Genomic DNA, 16676 nt, shown 5'->3' on the forward strand with positions numbered 1-16676 from the left:
GTAGGCGCAAACGTGCCACCTCCTCGCACATCATGTGTTCCTGATACCAAAATATAAAATTTCCTCAGAATTTGAATACGTACCTGGTGTTCCTTTTGCCACTTCCTCGTGTATCATGTTCTCCTGATACCAAATTATAAAATTTCCTTAGAATTTCGATACGTACCTGGTGTTCTTTTTGCCACCTCCTCGCATATCATGTTCTCCTGATACTAAAATGTAAAATTTTCTCAGAATTTCGATACGTACCTGGCGTTCCTCGTGTCATCTGTTCACATAGCATGTTCTCCTGATACCAAAATTCAAAATTTCCTTAGAATTTGAATACGTACCTGGTATCCCTTTTGCCACCTCTTCGCATATCATGTTCTCCAGATACCAGGAGTAAAAGTATGACCAAAATTTTATACATAATTACAAATCCACACATACACGTATATTTATATACAGGTTGTATTAAAATACAGGCTAAATGTTGTTTACTACTAGTACCGTGCAATTTCTAGTTATCTCATACGTGTAATCTCACAAGTTAACCAAAAGACTGCTAAGTTACAAGTACGCGATATGGAAAAGTTCATTGTATGTGAAATGGGGTAGCGTTTGACGTTTGTATTCTTTCAACCGGATATATCAAATGTCTAGCCGTATCCATAACCTTTGAAAAGATTTGTTTTGTTCGCAGTTTCGTCCACTACTATGTGACGACCTGACGACTACTCTTGACTACTCTTGTTCATCGTTAACGCTTCTGCCATAAAGTACCTTTATAGAGGCGAAACTCCAATGTTCGTCACGTCCCATAGTTTGTAGCGTCCTAACGATGAATTCAGTAAACTAAGTGTCGCCGCCTAAAAAAAATGGGAGGCACAGGTGTCAGCTTGAAAACAGCAATATCGTGAATCGTGAATCAGTGTAATACAGATACAAGGTGGGAGTAATATATGCGTCAGCAACAGGTTGTGTGGAGTTGCGAGAACACGTTCTCGCCTTCTTTTTTTTATTTTCCAAATGTGAGTTAAACTTGTGGAAGCGCGGAGTTATGCACAAACACGCAAATTTGTCTGTCGTGATTTCGAGATAGACTCGTTATGTCGTATTTAGGTCGAGGAATCGACGGTCTCGCTAACGATGGGACGCACGGAATACATTAATTATTGGAATTAGTAAATAGTCTCTATCATTTACGCGTAAATCTACCTACCTCGAGGGAAAAAAAGAACGCATCGTCAATTGTGACATCGAGAAGTTGCCTCTTTGTGCGTGTTATTCAAGCATTTTGGCTACGTCGAACGTCGCCAATATATCATTTATTTTGGGAATACCATGAACGTGCAGACGTTGGTACGCCGCTCATGGAATGAGCTTAATTCAGAAACGTACGTACTTCATTCACGAATTTCTCGTTTCTTCCGTTGCCCGCGCAAAACGCTCTACTGCGTAGAGGTTAGGCTTGTAAAGTTTCTTTTTCTAGATCAGATGGGACAACATTTTTATCTACATAGATACAAATCTCGTATATCAAATAAGAGATAAATTTTTAATTAAACAAAAATTGGAACTCAAATGGAATAATGAAATATTTTACAATGATTAAATATAAATTTAATTGTTCACTCGAATAAACCTCAAGAATATATGCCTTATTATTCGATTAAAATTTTGCTCATCTTTGCTCTCCCATTCTTTGTATACGCGACGAGGTTTATTCATGCAGCTATAGTATGCATCCGCGCGTGTTTGCATTCGTTTGATGTAGAAATACGCATTTATCTCGCGTTGGAATTTATTGCGATATTTGTTTATGTTCCGTTTCACGCGACTTTTCTTCCGCGTCGTTGTTCATTCGTGTCAGTGATGCTTCCTCGAGGCGATTGCGTATGTTAATTCGATTTGTGTGCCACTTTTAGACAAGCGATTATTAATTTCTTAAAAGGATTAATTTCGTTTGGATTTGTTTTTAATCGCGCAAGGCTATCGATAATCGCTACTTTTATCTGCGGAAATTATTATTGGCTGACTTATGACAATAGAAATGCGTCAATTTAGCTTAAGGTGACTTAGACAATGATATAAAGATATCTTTGTTTCAGACATAAATGAGAACTATTTCTAAGGTACAAGTCAAAGTTGTCCAGGCTCGAGAGACAAAGTTTTGAAACTATGGAAAGGCCACAGGGAGCTGGGTATGTGGGTGGTGATAATCACTTATCGGATTATTGGGAGGAGTATCAAAAAATGATAGAAGAAACTAAGTTGTTGGATGATTATCTTGAGGAAGAATGTCCACGCAATTATGATGGTATGTTTAACCTATAACATTAATTCTTTAGTAACCTAAGATTAATTCGAACAATAATTAATATTGTTGGTTTCAGATGGAGAAGAAGAGGCTGAATGGTTGCGTACAGCTGGACTAGGACAGCTGACGGAAGCATGGAAAGCTGGACAGGAAGTGCAACCGGAAGAACTAGGCGCAGCGTTACGTCCCTTATCGCGAGCACAAGCGGAGGCAGTGAAACGTCGAGTCAGATCGCTCAATCACACAGTGAAGCAACGTTTTAATCAGCGACAGCGAGTTCGCAAGCCAGACATCCGAGACGTCTTCAAAGACGTGGAGGTGTGGATCTGATCTCTCTTAATTATTAAACTATAAATGACACAGTAAATCGTTTCTTATAGGTGTCCAGTACGGGGACAAGGTCGCGTAGCGCTACGCCCGATTCCTTAGATTCCGTTCCTGGTGCGACGCCGGAGAATGCATCGCCGCCGTCTCCGTCGACGGTTACCGTTATCGACGCGAATCATGCAAAGTAAGAAACCACCAACACATTTCAAGTCCATTAATAATCGTCGTGGTCGTCGACAGGGTAAATAATTCCATTTTCTTTTTCAAAGCATCACCGTACCGAACTTCGTGTCGGTATTCCAACGCGCACCGAACGAGGGTAAAGAAACGGTACGCAGAACTCCAAGTGCACCGTCGACGACGGTGCATACGGTGCCAGGTCCACCGCCGACTCCACTGCCTGTTCAGGAAATCTTCAGACGCGCTGGAAACTGGTTGCGAGGAGATGTTGCGAGCGATTCAGGTAAATTTACCGCACAATTCTCGACATTGTAGATTTACGCTAACTATACGATCAATTGTAGAAGGTATACAGCTAACAGGATATCACAGGTTGGGAACTATACACGTTTCGAGGCCGACTATACAAAGGCGCAGCGGTAGCGATCCCAGCGAGGTCGCGAACACGAGCTTGGGCAACGAATCCATCGAGAAGTTGAACACATCCAAGGATTCGACGTTGAGGTAACGCTAAATATGGATGAGCTTTCGTAACATCACTCGTCACTCTCGTTATGTGCAATTGTAGGAGAAACTCTGGCAGTCACGCAACGGTGACTCGAAGCCACAGCAGCCTATACGGGTTAACGAGACCAGCGGATGAGAGTCTGATAACGCATCCTCTGAATCGCACGTCGTCTCACGGTCACCTGAGCTTCGAGGAAATGTGTAGAACGAACGAAGAAAAGTCCCAAGCATGGGCGGCGGAAACTCTTGCGTCCGACGAGGTTCAGAGGCGACTGGGAGTTGAAACGTTATCGCAGAGAGATCTCACAAGGTTGCAGTCGCTGTTGTGGCTCGAACTGACGGCAGTCTTCGACAAGTACAACGTACCGTTGAAGAAACGTAAACCAAACAAGCGTCGGACGAAAGGTTCGCATAGATCAGGCGTGTCCACTGGTAGAGAACCCTTCGCAAGACTTGTTCCCTTGATTAACAACGTTGTCGTGTTAATAGCTGGGAACTTATTCGGCGCATCGTTGTCGACTCTGCTGCTTCGAGATAGCCAGCTGACATCCGAGGAAAGCAATGTACCGTTAGTGTTCCAGAAAGTTCTTAACGAATTGACGAAACGCGGCGTAAAGGAGGAAGGAATTCTCCGCGTCGGGGGACACAAGCAAAAAGTAAATATCCATACAAAATTACTTGGTCGTTTCGTGTGATTCTCATGGAGTTAATTTTGATGGTTGTGCGTAGGTGGAGGCGATATGCTCACAGTTGGAAACGGATTTCTACTCCAAACCCAAAGAGATAGACAGGTTGCTCAAGCGTATGTCGTCTCACGACTTGTCCGCGGTTCTGAAAAAGTTGGTACGCGATCTGCCTCAACCGTTGCTCACCATCGAGCTTATCGACGCTTTCTACCAAAGTCATAGTAAGTATCGTAAATTGACAATAAGTATTGCGAGGTCTTAGCAAGATTGTACGCGTCTCACACTGTCTTCTCTTTGTGTTACAGGAGTAAAGGATCGTCAAGAGTTGTCGTACGCTTTGAATTTGCTGGTGCTACTGTTACCTATAGAGCATCGTTGTACCTTGAAGGCGTTGATGACGTTCTTGAACGTGGTCGTCGAGAACCAGGCGTACAATAAAATGTCGATCCACAACGTAGCGATGATAGTGGCGCCTTCGCTGTTTCCACCGCGTTACGTTCACCCTCATGATCGTACCGACCTTACCGCTCAGGTTAACATGGCTGCAGTATGCTGCCAGGTAACGGAAGCTCTCCTCAGTAACACGGAGAAGCTGTGGTACGTACCGAACGATCTTATAAATCAGCTGCACAGACACTCCGTGGAAGAGAGGTATCGGAAATACAAGAAGAAGTATTGACATAGGATTTTCCGATGGTGGTGCAGAATTTTTCGATTCGCGACTTTTCGAATCGAGTCGATCGACGATAGCTCGCGTACATAGAGTTTAGATTTTCTGGTGCCTTACGTAAGGCTAGGGATGGGCACGTACGAATGATACTTCTAATTGAAATACTATACCTCTATAATACATCATCGCTTTAGGTCGCGTGTACGCGATATTAATATCGTGTTTGCTCTTTGAATTAAAGAAGATATTAAATTTCGTAGAAGACAAAATTGTAAACTTAAAAAAAAATTTTGTACAGTTTATATATGAACTTTAGATTTTTATAGTTATTTATTCATGCAAAATACGAAGAGTAAACACGAGTACAACTTGCGAATAGTTTTAAGTGTTAGGCTACAAATGGAATACAAATTAGCGAGGTGTTTGTGGCTCGAAAACTTCTTAAGTAAACTTTGCCCATCCCTGGATATAGGATCGCAAGAGATTAATCTAATAAATATCGACGCACGATTTTCCGTGTGCCGACTGCGATTAGTTTTATCGATTTCACGTGTCTTGAGGTGAAACATGGGCATCCGTAACAGCGAAATAATCTCAAAGTGGCATTTCATACGTTACATATCTATCGTATAAGTATTTTAATTTATTATTAATACTCACAGTCTCGTAAACAGGGCTGCACACTGGAAGAATGTCGCCCAATCGAAGCATGAGCGATACTGTGCATTTTGTGTGTCCTAGAGCCCATTTATAAGAATCGTGCTAATACCCCTGCGTGGAGCCTTAGCGAGTGTCGCGTACAGGTGCATATTCTTTGTTTATTTTCAGGTTTCTTTTTTGTTTGTTTTGTTTTTATAACATTTTTTACCAGCCAGTGTGTATCGGTGATATACCGATACGCGTGCAACCATTCTCATAGTCAACGAATGTGAAGCGAGCGATTCGCGAGCAATAAAACGAAGGGTGTCAACTTGTCGCTCAAATATCGGTGCGTACTCGCGATGTCTCGTTTCCGATTTACGTTCTCGTCCTGTCCTCTGATGCGCCATATTAATTTAAGCAATTGTACATATTGTATTCCGTGAAAATTGTTACATCTGCGTCAATAAAGTGCCAAAGAAAACATCACGTCTTTTTCGCCTCCCCACTCTCACTTTCTTTAGTTTATTTACACTTTGTTGCTTTTTGGCGAGAGTTGAAGGGAAGAAAGGAATGAAGGAGAAAATGTAAATATTAGGAAGGAGAGGTTAGCAGATAAAGTAAAGTGATAATTAGTCGGCAGTCTATGGGTTATTTAAATTCCGGTTGGTCTAACTGCACTTTGATAGAAACCGTGATTGAGAAAATTAACAAGCAACTACATTATTATGTTAACAAAAATGCAGATAGAAAAACTCGACAGAACGCAAGGACTCGCTACAACGTAATGGCCGCCGCCATGGGCGTCTTCCCCCACCCCACGCATACGCCATGTGCGTTCAAGCTCGACCTGCACCGAGCGATATGCCGTAAGGCGAGTCCCCACATAAGGAACATCGTCGGAGATAGTTCCATTCCGCTCCGATAGATGGCGGTTTCTATTACATAGTGGCGCCATCTCTTCACAGAAGGCTCAAGCTTGTCGTGAAATAGTTCCTACTTTGACGCGATAGGTGGCGCCACTAAGGAATTGAGACCGCCATCTAGCGGTGGCGAATAAGAATTATTCCCGGACAAGCTTGAGCCTTTTACGGAGAGATGGCGCCACTAAGGAATCGAAACCGCCATCTAGCGGAGCCTAATTGGAACTATTCGTAGACAGGCTTAGGCCTCTTATGGAGAGATGGCGCTACTGTCGTTCTACAAAACTGGTTGTTGAAAATACTAAACACAAGTTATATATATATATATGTAGCTATAAAATATATATAGATATATAAAATGTATAAAATGTAATTTACCACCCACCGCTAGATGGCGATACCGTTTGCCACCCCGTTAGCTCGATTTTAAGGGTATACATTAACAATTACTTTACAACTATTAAGACTAACATGTTCATGTACCTGTATGCGTATTTCTAGGGACTAGCTCTTCCAATTGGATCCATAGATCTGACTCCAATACCTAGATCTCTTTTTCAAAAAATTCAAGTGTATACAAACCTGAAAGCTCTTGAAATAGTTAGCAAATTTCTACAGGCTTGCAATATCTCCGTTTGATATTTAACCTATTATCTAATTTGTGCAACTCGTATTTAGACATTAGAAACCTACACCGAACTTCTTATTCCTCCAATCTCTAAGTTACGACTTTCATATTAGCATTTATAAACACTACTTTTGTATTCCTACTTTTGTATTCTTACTTTTGTACACGATCAATGGGGCCTGTGAGCTCACGATCTACTTTTTGCTTGAATAAATGCAAATACAATATAAAGGTGCGTTTGTCGTCGCAGATCGTGACCTAATTATCCCAACCTAATTATCCTAACGTAATTATCAGTTTACTATGCCTATGATCCCCTCCTTTCCAAATATTTCCACATCTCCCTACTCATCTCTTTCGAGACTAAAATCAACGGACGGATGCTATGACTCTTTCCAGATCGACGTCGCCGATAATGGGAGCGAAAAGGTCGCCAGCCAGCTCCCTCGGACAGCAAGCCGTCAGGATAGGAAGGACTAGCATGATCCTTGCGAGTCTCGGGGAGCATCGTTCGACTCTAGCGTCTAGATGACGAACCAAAGTCTCCACTGCTGCGTCCGTTGCTCGAGACGTTATTCGAACGCCGTTCGTAGTGTCGGCGATCTCTGAATTTCGACAAGAGCGAACAAGTTAAAGGTGACAATAAGTACAAGGCGGAGTTACTTATACGCCGCGTGGAATATTTACCAGGTCTACAGAGAACCAATGTTTCCAGAATGGACGTCTCGATACGATCGAGGCGCAGCTTCGATATGGTGGCTCGCGCCGCGACCAGAGCGTCGTAAGCGGTCGCAGCACCGTCGCTGATGGAATCGTCTCGTTTTCGAAAGTTCGACAGGTCGACCGGCCAAATGGCTGCACGCAGGAGGAACGCAGCTGCCCATCCTTTCCGTAGGATTCGATTCTGTTCCTCGATCCCGAGCATCGAGAACTCTCGATGCTGTCTAGCTGCTCGGACCGTCGCGAGAAATATTTGGGCAGCGATCTCGTATCGCATCGTTGATCCTGCACAGCGATGGGCGAAACCCTAGGCTTCGAATAAACCTGAAGTTTGCCGATATGTTTGTCTCGTCTCCTCTTTTCAACATTTTCCAAAGAAGGAAACGAGACAGACATATCGGCAGACTTCAGATTTATTCAAAGTCTAGGGTTTCGCACATCTCTAAATTTCTGCACGTGTATTTCTATATTTAGAAATTATAGAACATCCCCTATATTCCTTCTTTGCCGAACGATACGTCAAAGACAAACTCCTAACCGAGAGTTTGCAAGATTCCCTGCTCGATAAACTCATTACCCGCGGCGATGATCCTCGGAGCTCCTGCAGGGGGCATCGTAGAGAATAAGAATGTACCAGTACCATGGTAGATCGGCAGCCCTTCTGGTCGGAGTGTCGGCATCGACTGGGACGAGAACCTCTCCGGAAGATCGTTGACGTTCCACGAGACGTTCGAATCTCCGTCGACGACCGCTGCGATCCTGTTTCGAACGCGTGGCCCTCGCTCTTCTTGCACCGCTAATTAAAGGTGGAAAAGTTCCAACAAGTCGAGACGTTCCGAATTAGAGAGAGAGAGAGATAAAGGTAGATAGATAGAGATAGAGAGAGAGATAAAGATAGAGATAGAGATAGAGAGATAGATGGTTGTAGGGAGTAGCCTCGAACTAACATGGGAACCTTCAATTTTGATTGAACTTTGGTCTATGCGGGCAACGCACTTTTACGTTTTTTGCAGTCTGTCACTGGACGTATTTAGTAGATTTGTGCTAGAGCCATTGAGCTCTATCCTAACTGGAGTGCGAAGAACCGCCGCCTCTACTTTTTCCTATATTCTCCTGTAGGAAGAAGTAGAGGCGACGGAGGTCCGAGAGAAATGCAAAATGAGTGGTTCCGGTATTATCCTATAGCAAATTTATTTGTAGAGGGGGAACAAACGTACGCGGTAACATAACCTACCCGAGCATCGCTGACCATTGTCGAGTGAGTTACTTTCAGATTCTTTTCCGCATAAAATTCGATAAATACAATATAAATTGAATTGCGACGAATAATAAAATTTAGCTCTATACCAGATTGTATATATTTGTATGATCTAAATTATGGTATGTAAATTATGTATACTATTTCATTAATGACATAGTAATGTTTCTATTATATTATTAATGTTTCTATCGTTTTATATATAAACAAGAAGGAAATAAAGTTAAAATCTGTACATAATTAATCTGTAAATAATTCCTAGAGTACCGCGAAATTCAAACAAAGAGGAGTCTGTTCTCCCTCCACACATAAATTTGCTATAGGATAGTACCACCGGAACCACTCATCTTGCATCTCTCTCGGACCGGCTTCTCTCTCACAGTTCGCACTCCAGTTAGGATAGAGCTCAATGGCTTTGAGTATATAAAATATACTCATATAAGTGTATAGTATATAGCTTTGTCTATATACTCAAAGGTGTAAAGAAACCTTCAAGTTCCACGAAGCGTCGAGTTTAAAGGAACCCTCTTCTCATCGAAATTCCAAGTGAAAAGAAACGCGACTCCGAAAAGCAACCTTTGGCAGAAACCCATCGCTCGATACGTCGTACTTCGATATATCAACTTGCTCAAACATCGACGGACACTCCTGTAAAAATAATCCGCGACGGAAATCGACTGGTGGTTTGTCAAGCACCAGAGGGGAGGCCGCGTGTCCCGCACACGCGGCTTTGTTTGCATCTCGTTTCGCTGAAGGGCAGCCTTACCTGCTGTGTTCATGCCAACGGCGAAGCACTTCTTTAGTCGACAATGTGGACACCAATTGCGCCGCGCTTTATCGACGACGCATGTCCCCGTGCTGGCTGGAACACGAAACGTTCCAGCATCAGACGCTTCGTAATCTCTTCTTCGTAATCGAATCAACGTGACCCTTTGCACTCTGTCCCATCTTCCAAAATGCGCAAACAGGGTTAAACTTTGCTATGGCGGAGTTAAAATTTTCAAGTTTTTTTTTTTTTTTATAGAATTATGTGAAAGAAACTTGGAAATTTTAGGTCCGCCAAAGTAAAGTGCAGCCGCATTACAGCGTTCTGTTGCAAGTCAGTCGCCGACTTTAGACATCCGAGTGCAAAAGGTTAAATTCATTTCCCACCTATGCAAGTGAAGAGAGCGCCGCGACGCACGGAACGCTTGAAGAAGCACGAGCAACCGTCGCAGCAATAAATCCCGTAATGCTTCCCGTAGGAACGATCGCCGCACACTTTGCAGGCCACTGGCGTGGGCAGCGTTCTTCCTGTTTCGAAACCAGCAGATTAAGTCTTTTTTTCGCTTGAGAGCGAGCACGGCCAACACGATGGTATATACTGGCACTCTCTAAACCGCCATGGCCGACGGTTGCAAAGCATAATACGTACGATGGTACGTCTCTAGGAGGCAAATAAATTCCTAGGAGCCTCGTCGGAGGCACTGTACGAATAACAGAGGCTGTAAACACGGTGGTTTATCGCGCGGAGGGAATAAATAAATCATTTCTTCAAGTCCAGAAATACTGAGTGTGACGGAGGGAAGACGGAAGCACTGTAGTAGACGCGATAGCGACACTGATAGCGAAGTTAGTTGGTGTTGAACATGAAGAACACTCTTCTCGTTCACATGGCAGGTGTTTAATACGTTTACACCGGCGTGTACCACCGGTGGCTCGCGTTTGTGTGCACCATCAGGCGGCGTGTACCACCGGTGGCTCGCATTTGTGTGCACCATCAAGCGGCGTGTACCATTGATAGTTGGGACAGAACGGAACAGAACGGAACGTATCCGACTACCATGCTTGAGAGCCCGGGTTCGAATCCCGGCCACACGGTCCCCAGTTTTTTTTCAAGCTAATTCTAATATAAAAAGTATAGAAAGCCCTGTGGTAAGTAATGGGAAGAAATAAGATGATAAGAAAAAAAAGAAGTGTCGTAAGAAAAAGTATACGAGAAAAGTGTGCAGTACATACAGGCGAATAAAGTAGCTCCGTAAAAACAAACCATCGGTGGAGCTCGCTCTCGCGTATCTATGGTGTGCCATTACCCCGTCTCATGGCAAGAAAGAAAAATAACAGCGCCGGCGTGAACGTGTTAAACTAGCACTATAGTAGACGCGACAGGGATGTGATAACGATTTATCCTTTCAGACTTCGACTATCTTCCACTGATCTTCTACTGATATCGAAGTTAGTTGCCGTTAACCATGAAGAAACACTCTTCTCACTCAAACTACAAGGCTTTGAGCACACGGACTCTGCCAAGCAACACCTCTACGCTGAGCACCCAGCGTCCTAGTTCATCAACAATCAACGTATATTTTCTACAAAACTCCAACGCAGTAAACGAACGCTCGATAAAATACTTACCCATCTCGAAGCTGAAGTAGTTCTCCTGCGGGAGATCGAATTCTTACAGAATTCTTCCAGGTCAGCGAAATCGAAGCCGAAGAGTCGGGAATCCCGCGACTGTTGCCTCGTCCATGGGACGATAGAGACTGAGACTAAGGTGTCCAGGTGAAGGCAACGGTGCTTTGGTTTATCGACGACCACCGACTGAAGCGAGGTCGTGAGACGGACGTGTCGGGGGTTGGGGTTTGACGCGTGCAAGTGTCACTCGGGTCGTCGGACCGCGAAACGATAATATTTGCCCGGGCACTGACGAGGAATCGCGGACAGCTCGAGCAGGGGTTTGTCCAGACGTTTCTCGTGATTCGTGACAGGCGGTAAGATCGAAAGCTGTTCTCTTTATTGCGGGTCGCAGAACTAATTATACAGGAACTGTACAGAGAACCGATCGATTCGGACGATTCTCGACAAAACTCATCGATAAACGTGTCGTTCGACGAAATGGATAAGATCCCTGGGACGATGGTTGTCGACGTTGGTCCTCGTCGTCATTTCGTAGTCCTTTATACACTGTCGGGTGACATTCGTTGGTTAGGTATGGATATAGAGCTTTATGGTATAGACTGAGATATATGGTAAAGACTGGACGAGTGCGAGACAGGGTTTACTGGATAAATGCAAGATGATTATCTCCACCACTGAAGGGGGTGCTCATTGACGCTCGACGAGCAATGTAATATGATTCTAACAGATTGATACGCTTCTGTCGACTACTTTTTTCCTCGGACCTCATTCTCTTTCACCCTTTGTCCTTTTCCATGTTCGACGCTCGACTCGAGCCAAATGTAAACACAGAACTGCATTGTTTGGGTTCCGATTTTCTTCCACTTATTCAGTCTTTACTATAGTCCAATCGCCTGGACTTTATCAAGAGTATGACATCAACTCGCTTTTGAGTAGTATTGTATCGGATGAGACGCTCTAGGTTACTCAAGCTAGGTCACTCTACGCACAGGCCAATGGTGTCGTACCTATCGTTCGCTTCTCCACATTCAAGTCACTCCGTCAGGGATCTTATCGAACTTGTCGAGCTTATACACTGCCACTCAAAAGTCGTTAGGACGCAGAACTCCTTCTAACGAAGCTCTAATATTCGATGCCGATGAGAAATACATTTATTTTCTTCCTAGAAAGAATTAACCCTCTGCGCTCGAGGCCTTTTTTTCTGGTATCTACCAGCAACTCGAAATGTTTCTTAGCATTCTATTGCCATGAATTCTAAGCTATCTAGATTTGAGAATAAGATCACCCGTGCCTCACCGGCAATCATTTTATCGACACTTCGAGCTCCAAAGAAATTAAACCTAAAGAAACATTAGGTAGAGAGTCAGCTCTCGAGTGCAAAGGGTTAACACGTTCTAAAATTTTTAATCGTACAAAATATCGTGCGAGACAAAATCAACGAACACTTTTTAGAACTTTAGACTTTAAATATCCCCGAGACTTTTGAGCAATAATGTACGCGCAGCTTAGGAGGCGGCAAGACAAAGCGGGCCAATAAATTACACCGACATTTTGTTACGGTTTCCTTCGTTCTCGTTTTCGTGCTCGCTCGCACGGTTTTAGTTTCGAGTCGGAGACGGGCAAAATTCCTCGGCCCAAAATTCCTTGGCTACAAAATTTCGAACAACGAATAAAACAGCTAAACGAACAGCCTTTGATCCGTCTAAAAATTACGGTCTGAATTATAAAACGACGTATACCTAGCGAAACGAACGATCGCAGGTAAACGAATACCTGCGTCGTACTTTTATTCGTCGTTCGAATACAAATTCTGCCCATCTCGGATAAATTCGTCGCACAGAATTACGGACGCTCGATTCTCGCGAATTTGTCGATCGGATGAATCGTTTACTCTAATTAACGACCAAAGTATACTTTGCGATGTTTAGGTTAGATGCGATTACGAATATAAATTGCAGAAATCTACGCGGAATCGAACATCCCTAATTCGGAGAGCCCCGCGCGTCCAGAGGTAGCACGTCCTCTGGCCGGATCGCGTCGATCACTCCGGATACACCGTGGTCCGATACAATTATTTACAACTAGGTAATTTCCAGGCGCGAACGGTCAGTATGGTGATAACTAGACTGCGGATCTTTATGCAAAATAAAATCTTCGCGAACGTGTCTATAAAAATTGAACCTAATTAGAATTGAATTTATTTTAATCTGCAAATGCTATAACATGAACATTCTTGCATATTGTTTGTATTTTGTAGGTTCTTGCACATTCAAATATTCTATAAATACATAAAGATCCGCGGTCTAATGATAACGGTCGCGAGCTCACCAAGGAACAGCGAGGAAACTAGAGCTCGGACTGCTCGAATAATTTAGTATTCGAATATCTCGTACAGGTACTCGAATGCTATGAACAAACCTCGAATATCTCAGTATAGACGAATAGTTTCAGCCCTAGAAGAAACACAAGTACGACGACACAAGCGCGTTTTGCCTTCGTTTGCTCGAAGGACTCACCCGGCTCGACGACGTTTCCTAACAAAAAAAAAAGTTCCCAGGGGACTGGAAGGGGTGGTACGAAATAACGTCGAAGAACAGTTGATCGGATGCTTTCATATAGGAACCTCTTCGGTGAAAGGGTGGTCCTTGGTCGAACGTACTTCTAGGGAAAGTCGATAGACGAGGAACGTCACTCAACTGTAACACACTAATTTTTATGAATAGTTGCGTCGCAGATGAAACACTGTACATGATGATACTCATGATCGAGGAGGTCCCACCAAACCTTTTTCATTCAAGGTCTCGGAATCCAGCCTTATTTATTTTCAATAAATGAGCCACGGGAAGAGAGTCATTTTCTCCACAATTCCAAGTTATAAGTTTCGACTCCATTCGATGAATATACTCTTTGATGCTGGCTTTCAGGCTTCACAAAAATCGCCATGTTGCTTTGCTATAGCTAAGGTGATGTTTCTTGGGTCTTAGGATGACTCCAAACGTGACCTGGATCGTCATCGACGGTGCAGACGCATGGTAATGTACTTTTTCTTTCTGTTCCTTCGTGCCTCGTGCACTTCCATGTGGAAGATTCCGCGAAAGGTTTCCTTCGTCTTTTGACTGTTAATGGACGAGTTACGATGAGGCGAGGAGTTTTGCGGCGGCCGTGACGTGGTGCTGATGATGGTAGGGTGCCTCCTGGCTCCCGTAGTACGTCTGTTGCTGATGCTCGCTGGTCGACACGCCTAACTGATGGGGATGATGCTGGTAGTACGAGGAGTAGGGCTGCCCGACGATGCCGTCGCAGCTTCGGGGCTCCGTTTTCACGGTGGCCACGCTGCCTGTGGCCAGCAGGGACGTGTGGCCTAGGTAGACTGGTCTGTCTGTCGAACTGGAAGCGCCGCTCGACGGCTTGGAACCGTCGATTTGATGCTGTTGCTGCTGGTGCTGGTGTTGTTGCTGTTGTTGTTGTTGTTGTTGCTGCTGCTGCTGTTGCTGCTGGTTGCTCTTCAGTTCTGTGGAACACGAGAAGAGCGTCGTGTCGAGTTGAGAGTCATGGGTAGAGAGCGAGAGAACAAAGCGTAGACCACGCATGGGGCAATTTATGATAGCCACTTTCACAGTTTATGATAGTCAGAATCTTTATGCAAAATACGATCTTTGCGAACGTGGAAAAATTGAATTTAAATAGGAATTTCTTTTACGATGAGATTATTAAGATAGGAATCTTAGTTCGAATATTTTCGGGTGTTGTTGTATAGTGTGTGTATTTTGTAGTTGCTTGGAACTTTAGATTTTGCGTAGATAAATAAAAATCCGCGGGATGGTAATCGTTGACGTCGATACGTTGCCCGTGACTGTTTTACAAGAAAGATTATCAAGTGTAGCTTAGGAACTATTGTTATTCTAAACTTGAGATTGCAGAGTGACTATAGATGACTGTATTACTTTACAATTCATCCTGCTAGAAACGTTTTCACTGTTCTAAAAGACAGATGTGTCGTTCGGTACCTATTGTTATTTTAAAGAGCGTACTGTAAAGAGTGTACTGCAAAGAGTGTACTATAAGAGCGTACTGTAAAGAATGTGTTATTCTGTAGAGTGACTATAGTTGACTATTCATTATTCATCCTGCTAGAAACGTTCCCGCTATTCCACAAGGCAAATTATCAAACGTATTTAATTAACTATTCTTATTCTAAACTTAAGATAGCACCGTGACTATATTTGACTCTACAATTCACCCTGCTAAAAACGTGTCCTCTTCTCTATATTCGATTACTCTACGAGTGGACCTGAACGAATATTCAACAGCGATGTCAAAACGAAACCTACAACGACAGATCAAATACCCATTTCCCACTTTTCTGTATAATTCTTATACACAATATAAATACAATCGTCTCACGTATTATTGAAATATTTTCGCATGCGAGTGAAAAAAGGAACTTGAAGACCAATCCGCGCGAGTAACTTACTTAATCGATTACAGTAGAAATAGATAAAAATAAACGTCGGTATAGGTTCAGCGTTAAGAATTAAAAATCGCCATTTTGCTCACCGTTGGACGGCGACGAAGCGTTCGAGACGGCGGTGGCCTCATGGTCCCCAGCAGAAGGTCTGGCGTTCGGTTCCGGCGTCTTTTTCGGCTTGCGTTTCCGCGTCTGTATGCCGTCCTTCCGCATCGCTAGGGGTCTGTTCACCCCGTGCAGCTTGAAGTAGAGACCGCACGCGTTGCACACCGGCTCGCCCTCGTTGTTGCGCCTCCAGAGGGTGGTGGTGCGGGTCCCGCAATTCGTGCAGCACAGCCCCAGCCTTCTGGTCGCTGTCTGAAATCCCAACATCCGTTCCATTCGTGGATCGCGCGACGAGTCGCCGTCTACGGCGAAAACTCGATGATGCGGGGACAGCGGAGAACTGGACGTTTCTCCTCCGGATCGCGCGCACCAGCACGGACCGCATCGTGTCTCGGACGACCAACTTACCAGCCGTTTAGAGGGTTTGATCAACGGTCTGTTCATTCCGTTCATCTTGTGATAAAGTCCGCACGCGTTGCATAGATAATGCCCGGTGCCGTCACGTCTCCACAGGGGCGTAGAGATCGCTCCGCAGTTCACGCACTCGCGGCCCTCGCCGAACTGAAAGTCCATCGCTGTGTCTGAAAGAAACATAGGAAAGATACGGTTAGCCTTCGGCGATTGGCCCGAGGATCGCTCTGGGAGATTTAGATATTTTTATTTCCCAACGATGCATCGAAAGGAGAGACAATCGACAATGGTTATATTGTATTGGGGGTTCCTAGGATTAAGGATTAGTCTGATTGTTGGTTAGGGTGGGGTGGTAGGTAGTTTTTGGGGAATTAGGGGGGGTTTAAGTCATCGTTTTGATGAGATGGAGGGGGTTTGGGAAGTGGAGCATGTCAAAGTTGACGATTTTTAACAGT

The 16676-nt window shown here is 44.0% G+C and overlaps 3 protein-coding genes across 7 annotated transcripts in view; 1 reads left to right on the forward strand and 2 right to left on the reverse strand.

Annotated features, from left to right (window-relative positions):
- Window positions 1-861: 861 nt before the first annotated feature.
- LOC128895984 (rho GTPase-activating protein conundrum) lies at window positions 862-5795 on the forward strand. 3 transcript variants are annotated; one of them, XM_054159062.1, is made up of 11 exons: window positions 862-1013; window positions 1105-1379; window positions 2094-2302; window positions 2379-2620; window positions 2683-2813; window positions 2899-3092; window positions 3154-3313; window positions 3378-3721; window positions 3806-3972; window positions 4046-4223; window positions 4308-5795. In XM_054159062.1, the coding sequence occupies exons 3-11, from the start codon at window positions 2164-2166 to the stop codon at window positions 4679-4681; spliced, it is 1929 nt and encodes a 642-aa protein (XP_054015037.1). In that variant the 5' UTR covers window positions 862-1013; window positions 1105-1379; window positions 2094-2163; the 3' UTR covers window positions 4682-5795. The 3 variants fall into 3 exon arrangements, with proteins under 3 accessions (XP_054015037.1, XP_054015038.1, XP_054015036.1); XM_054159063.1 differs by having other exon boundaries at window positions 870-1013; window positions 1085-1379; XM_054159061.1 differs by having other exon boundaries at window positions 875-1379.
- Window positions 5796-6932: 1137 nt separating this feature from the next.
- Window positions 6933-12151, reverse strand: LOC128896110 (nuclear receptor subfamily 2 group E member 1). Its single transcript, XM_054159309.1, has 6 exons — window positions 11235-12151; window positions 9993-10133; window positions 9607-9702; window positions 8160-8378; window positions 7550-7867; window positions 6933-7467 (listed from the first exon to the last, which is right to left on the reverse strand). The coding sequence occupies exons 1-6, from the start codon at window positions 11236-11238 to the stop codon at window positions 7232-7234; spliced, it is 1014 nt and encodes a 337-aa protein (XP_054015284.1). The 5' UTR covers window positions 11239-12151; the 3' UTR covers window positions 6933-7231.
- Window positions 12152-12162: 11 nt separating this feature from the next.
- The window catches only part of LOC128896109 (GATA-binding factor A-like), a 65638-nt gene continuing 61124 nt past the window's right edge, over window positions 12163-16676 (reverse strand). For all 3 annotated transcript variants that reach the window (XM_054159306.1, XM_054159305.1, XM_054159308.1), the window contains exons 5-7: window positions 16219-16391; window positions 15795-16062; window positions 12163-14748 (exon numbers count right to left, since the gene is read on the reverse strand). In XM_054159306.1, coding sequence (XP_054015281.1) covers window positions 14369-14748; window positions 15795-16062; window positions 16219-16391 — 821 coding nt within the window. In that variant the 3' untranslated portion in view covers window positions 12163-14368. The remainder of the gene's footprint in view (window positions 14749-15794; window positions 16063-16218; window positions 16392-16676) is intronic.

Source organism: Hylaeus anthracinus, unplaced genomic scaffold (assembly GCF_026225885.1).
Source record: "Hylaeus anthracinus isolate JK02 unplaced genomic scaffold, UHH_iyHylAnth1.0_haploid 5, whole genome shotgun sequence".
Lineage (NCBI taxonomy): Eukaryota > Metazoa > Arthropoda > Insecta > Hymenoptera > Colletidae > Hylaeus > Hylaeus anthracinus.

Excerpts from the sequence above, each read along its gene's own strand:
- LOC128895984 (XM_054159062.1), top strand. The coding sequence starts at position 2,164 with ATGGAAAGGCCACAGGGAGCTGGGTATGTGGGTGGTGATAATCACTTA. Across the intron at positions 2,621-2,682 it reads ACGTCTTCAAAGACGTGGAG|GTGTCCAGTACGGGGACAAG; the intron begins GTGTGGATCTGA and ends CGTTTCTTATAG. Across the intron at positions 3,314-3,377 it reads TCCAAGGATTCGACGTTGAG|GAGAAACTCTGGCAGTCACG; the intron begins GTAACGCTAAAT and ends GTGCAATTGTAG.
- LOC128896110 (XM_054159309.1), bottom strand. Across the intron at positions 9,703-9,992 it reads CGCTCTCTTCACTTGCATAG|CCAGCACGGGGACATGCGTC; the intron begins GTGGGAAATGAA and ends TTCGTGTTCCAG. Across the intron at positions 7,868-8,159 it reads TCCGAGGATCATCGCCGCGG|GATCAACGATGCGATACGAG; the intron begins GTAATGAGTTTA and ends ATCGCTGTGCAG.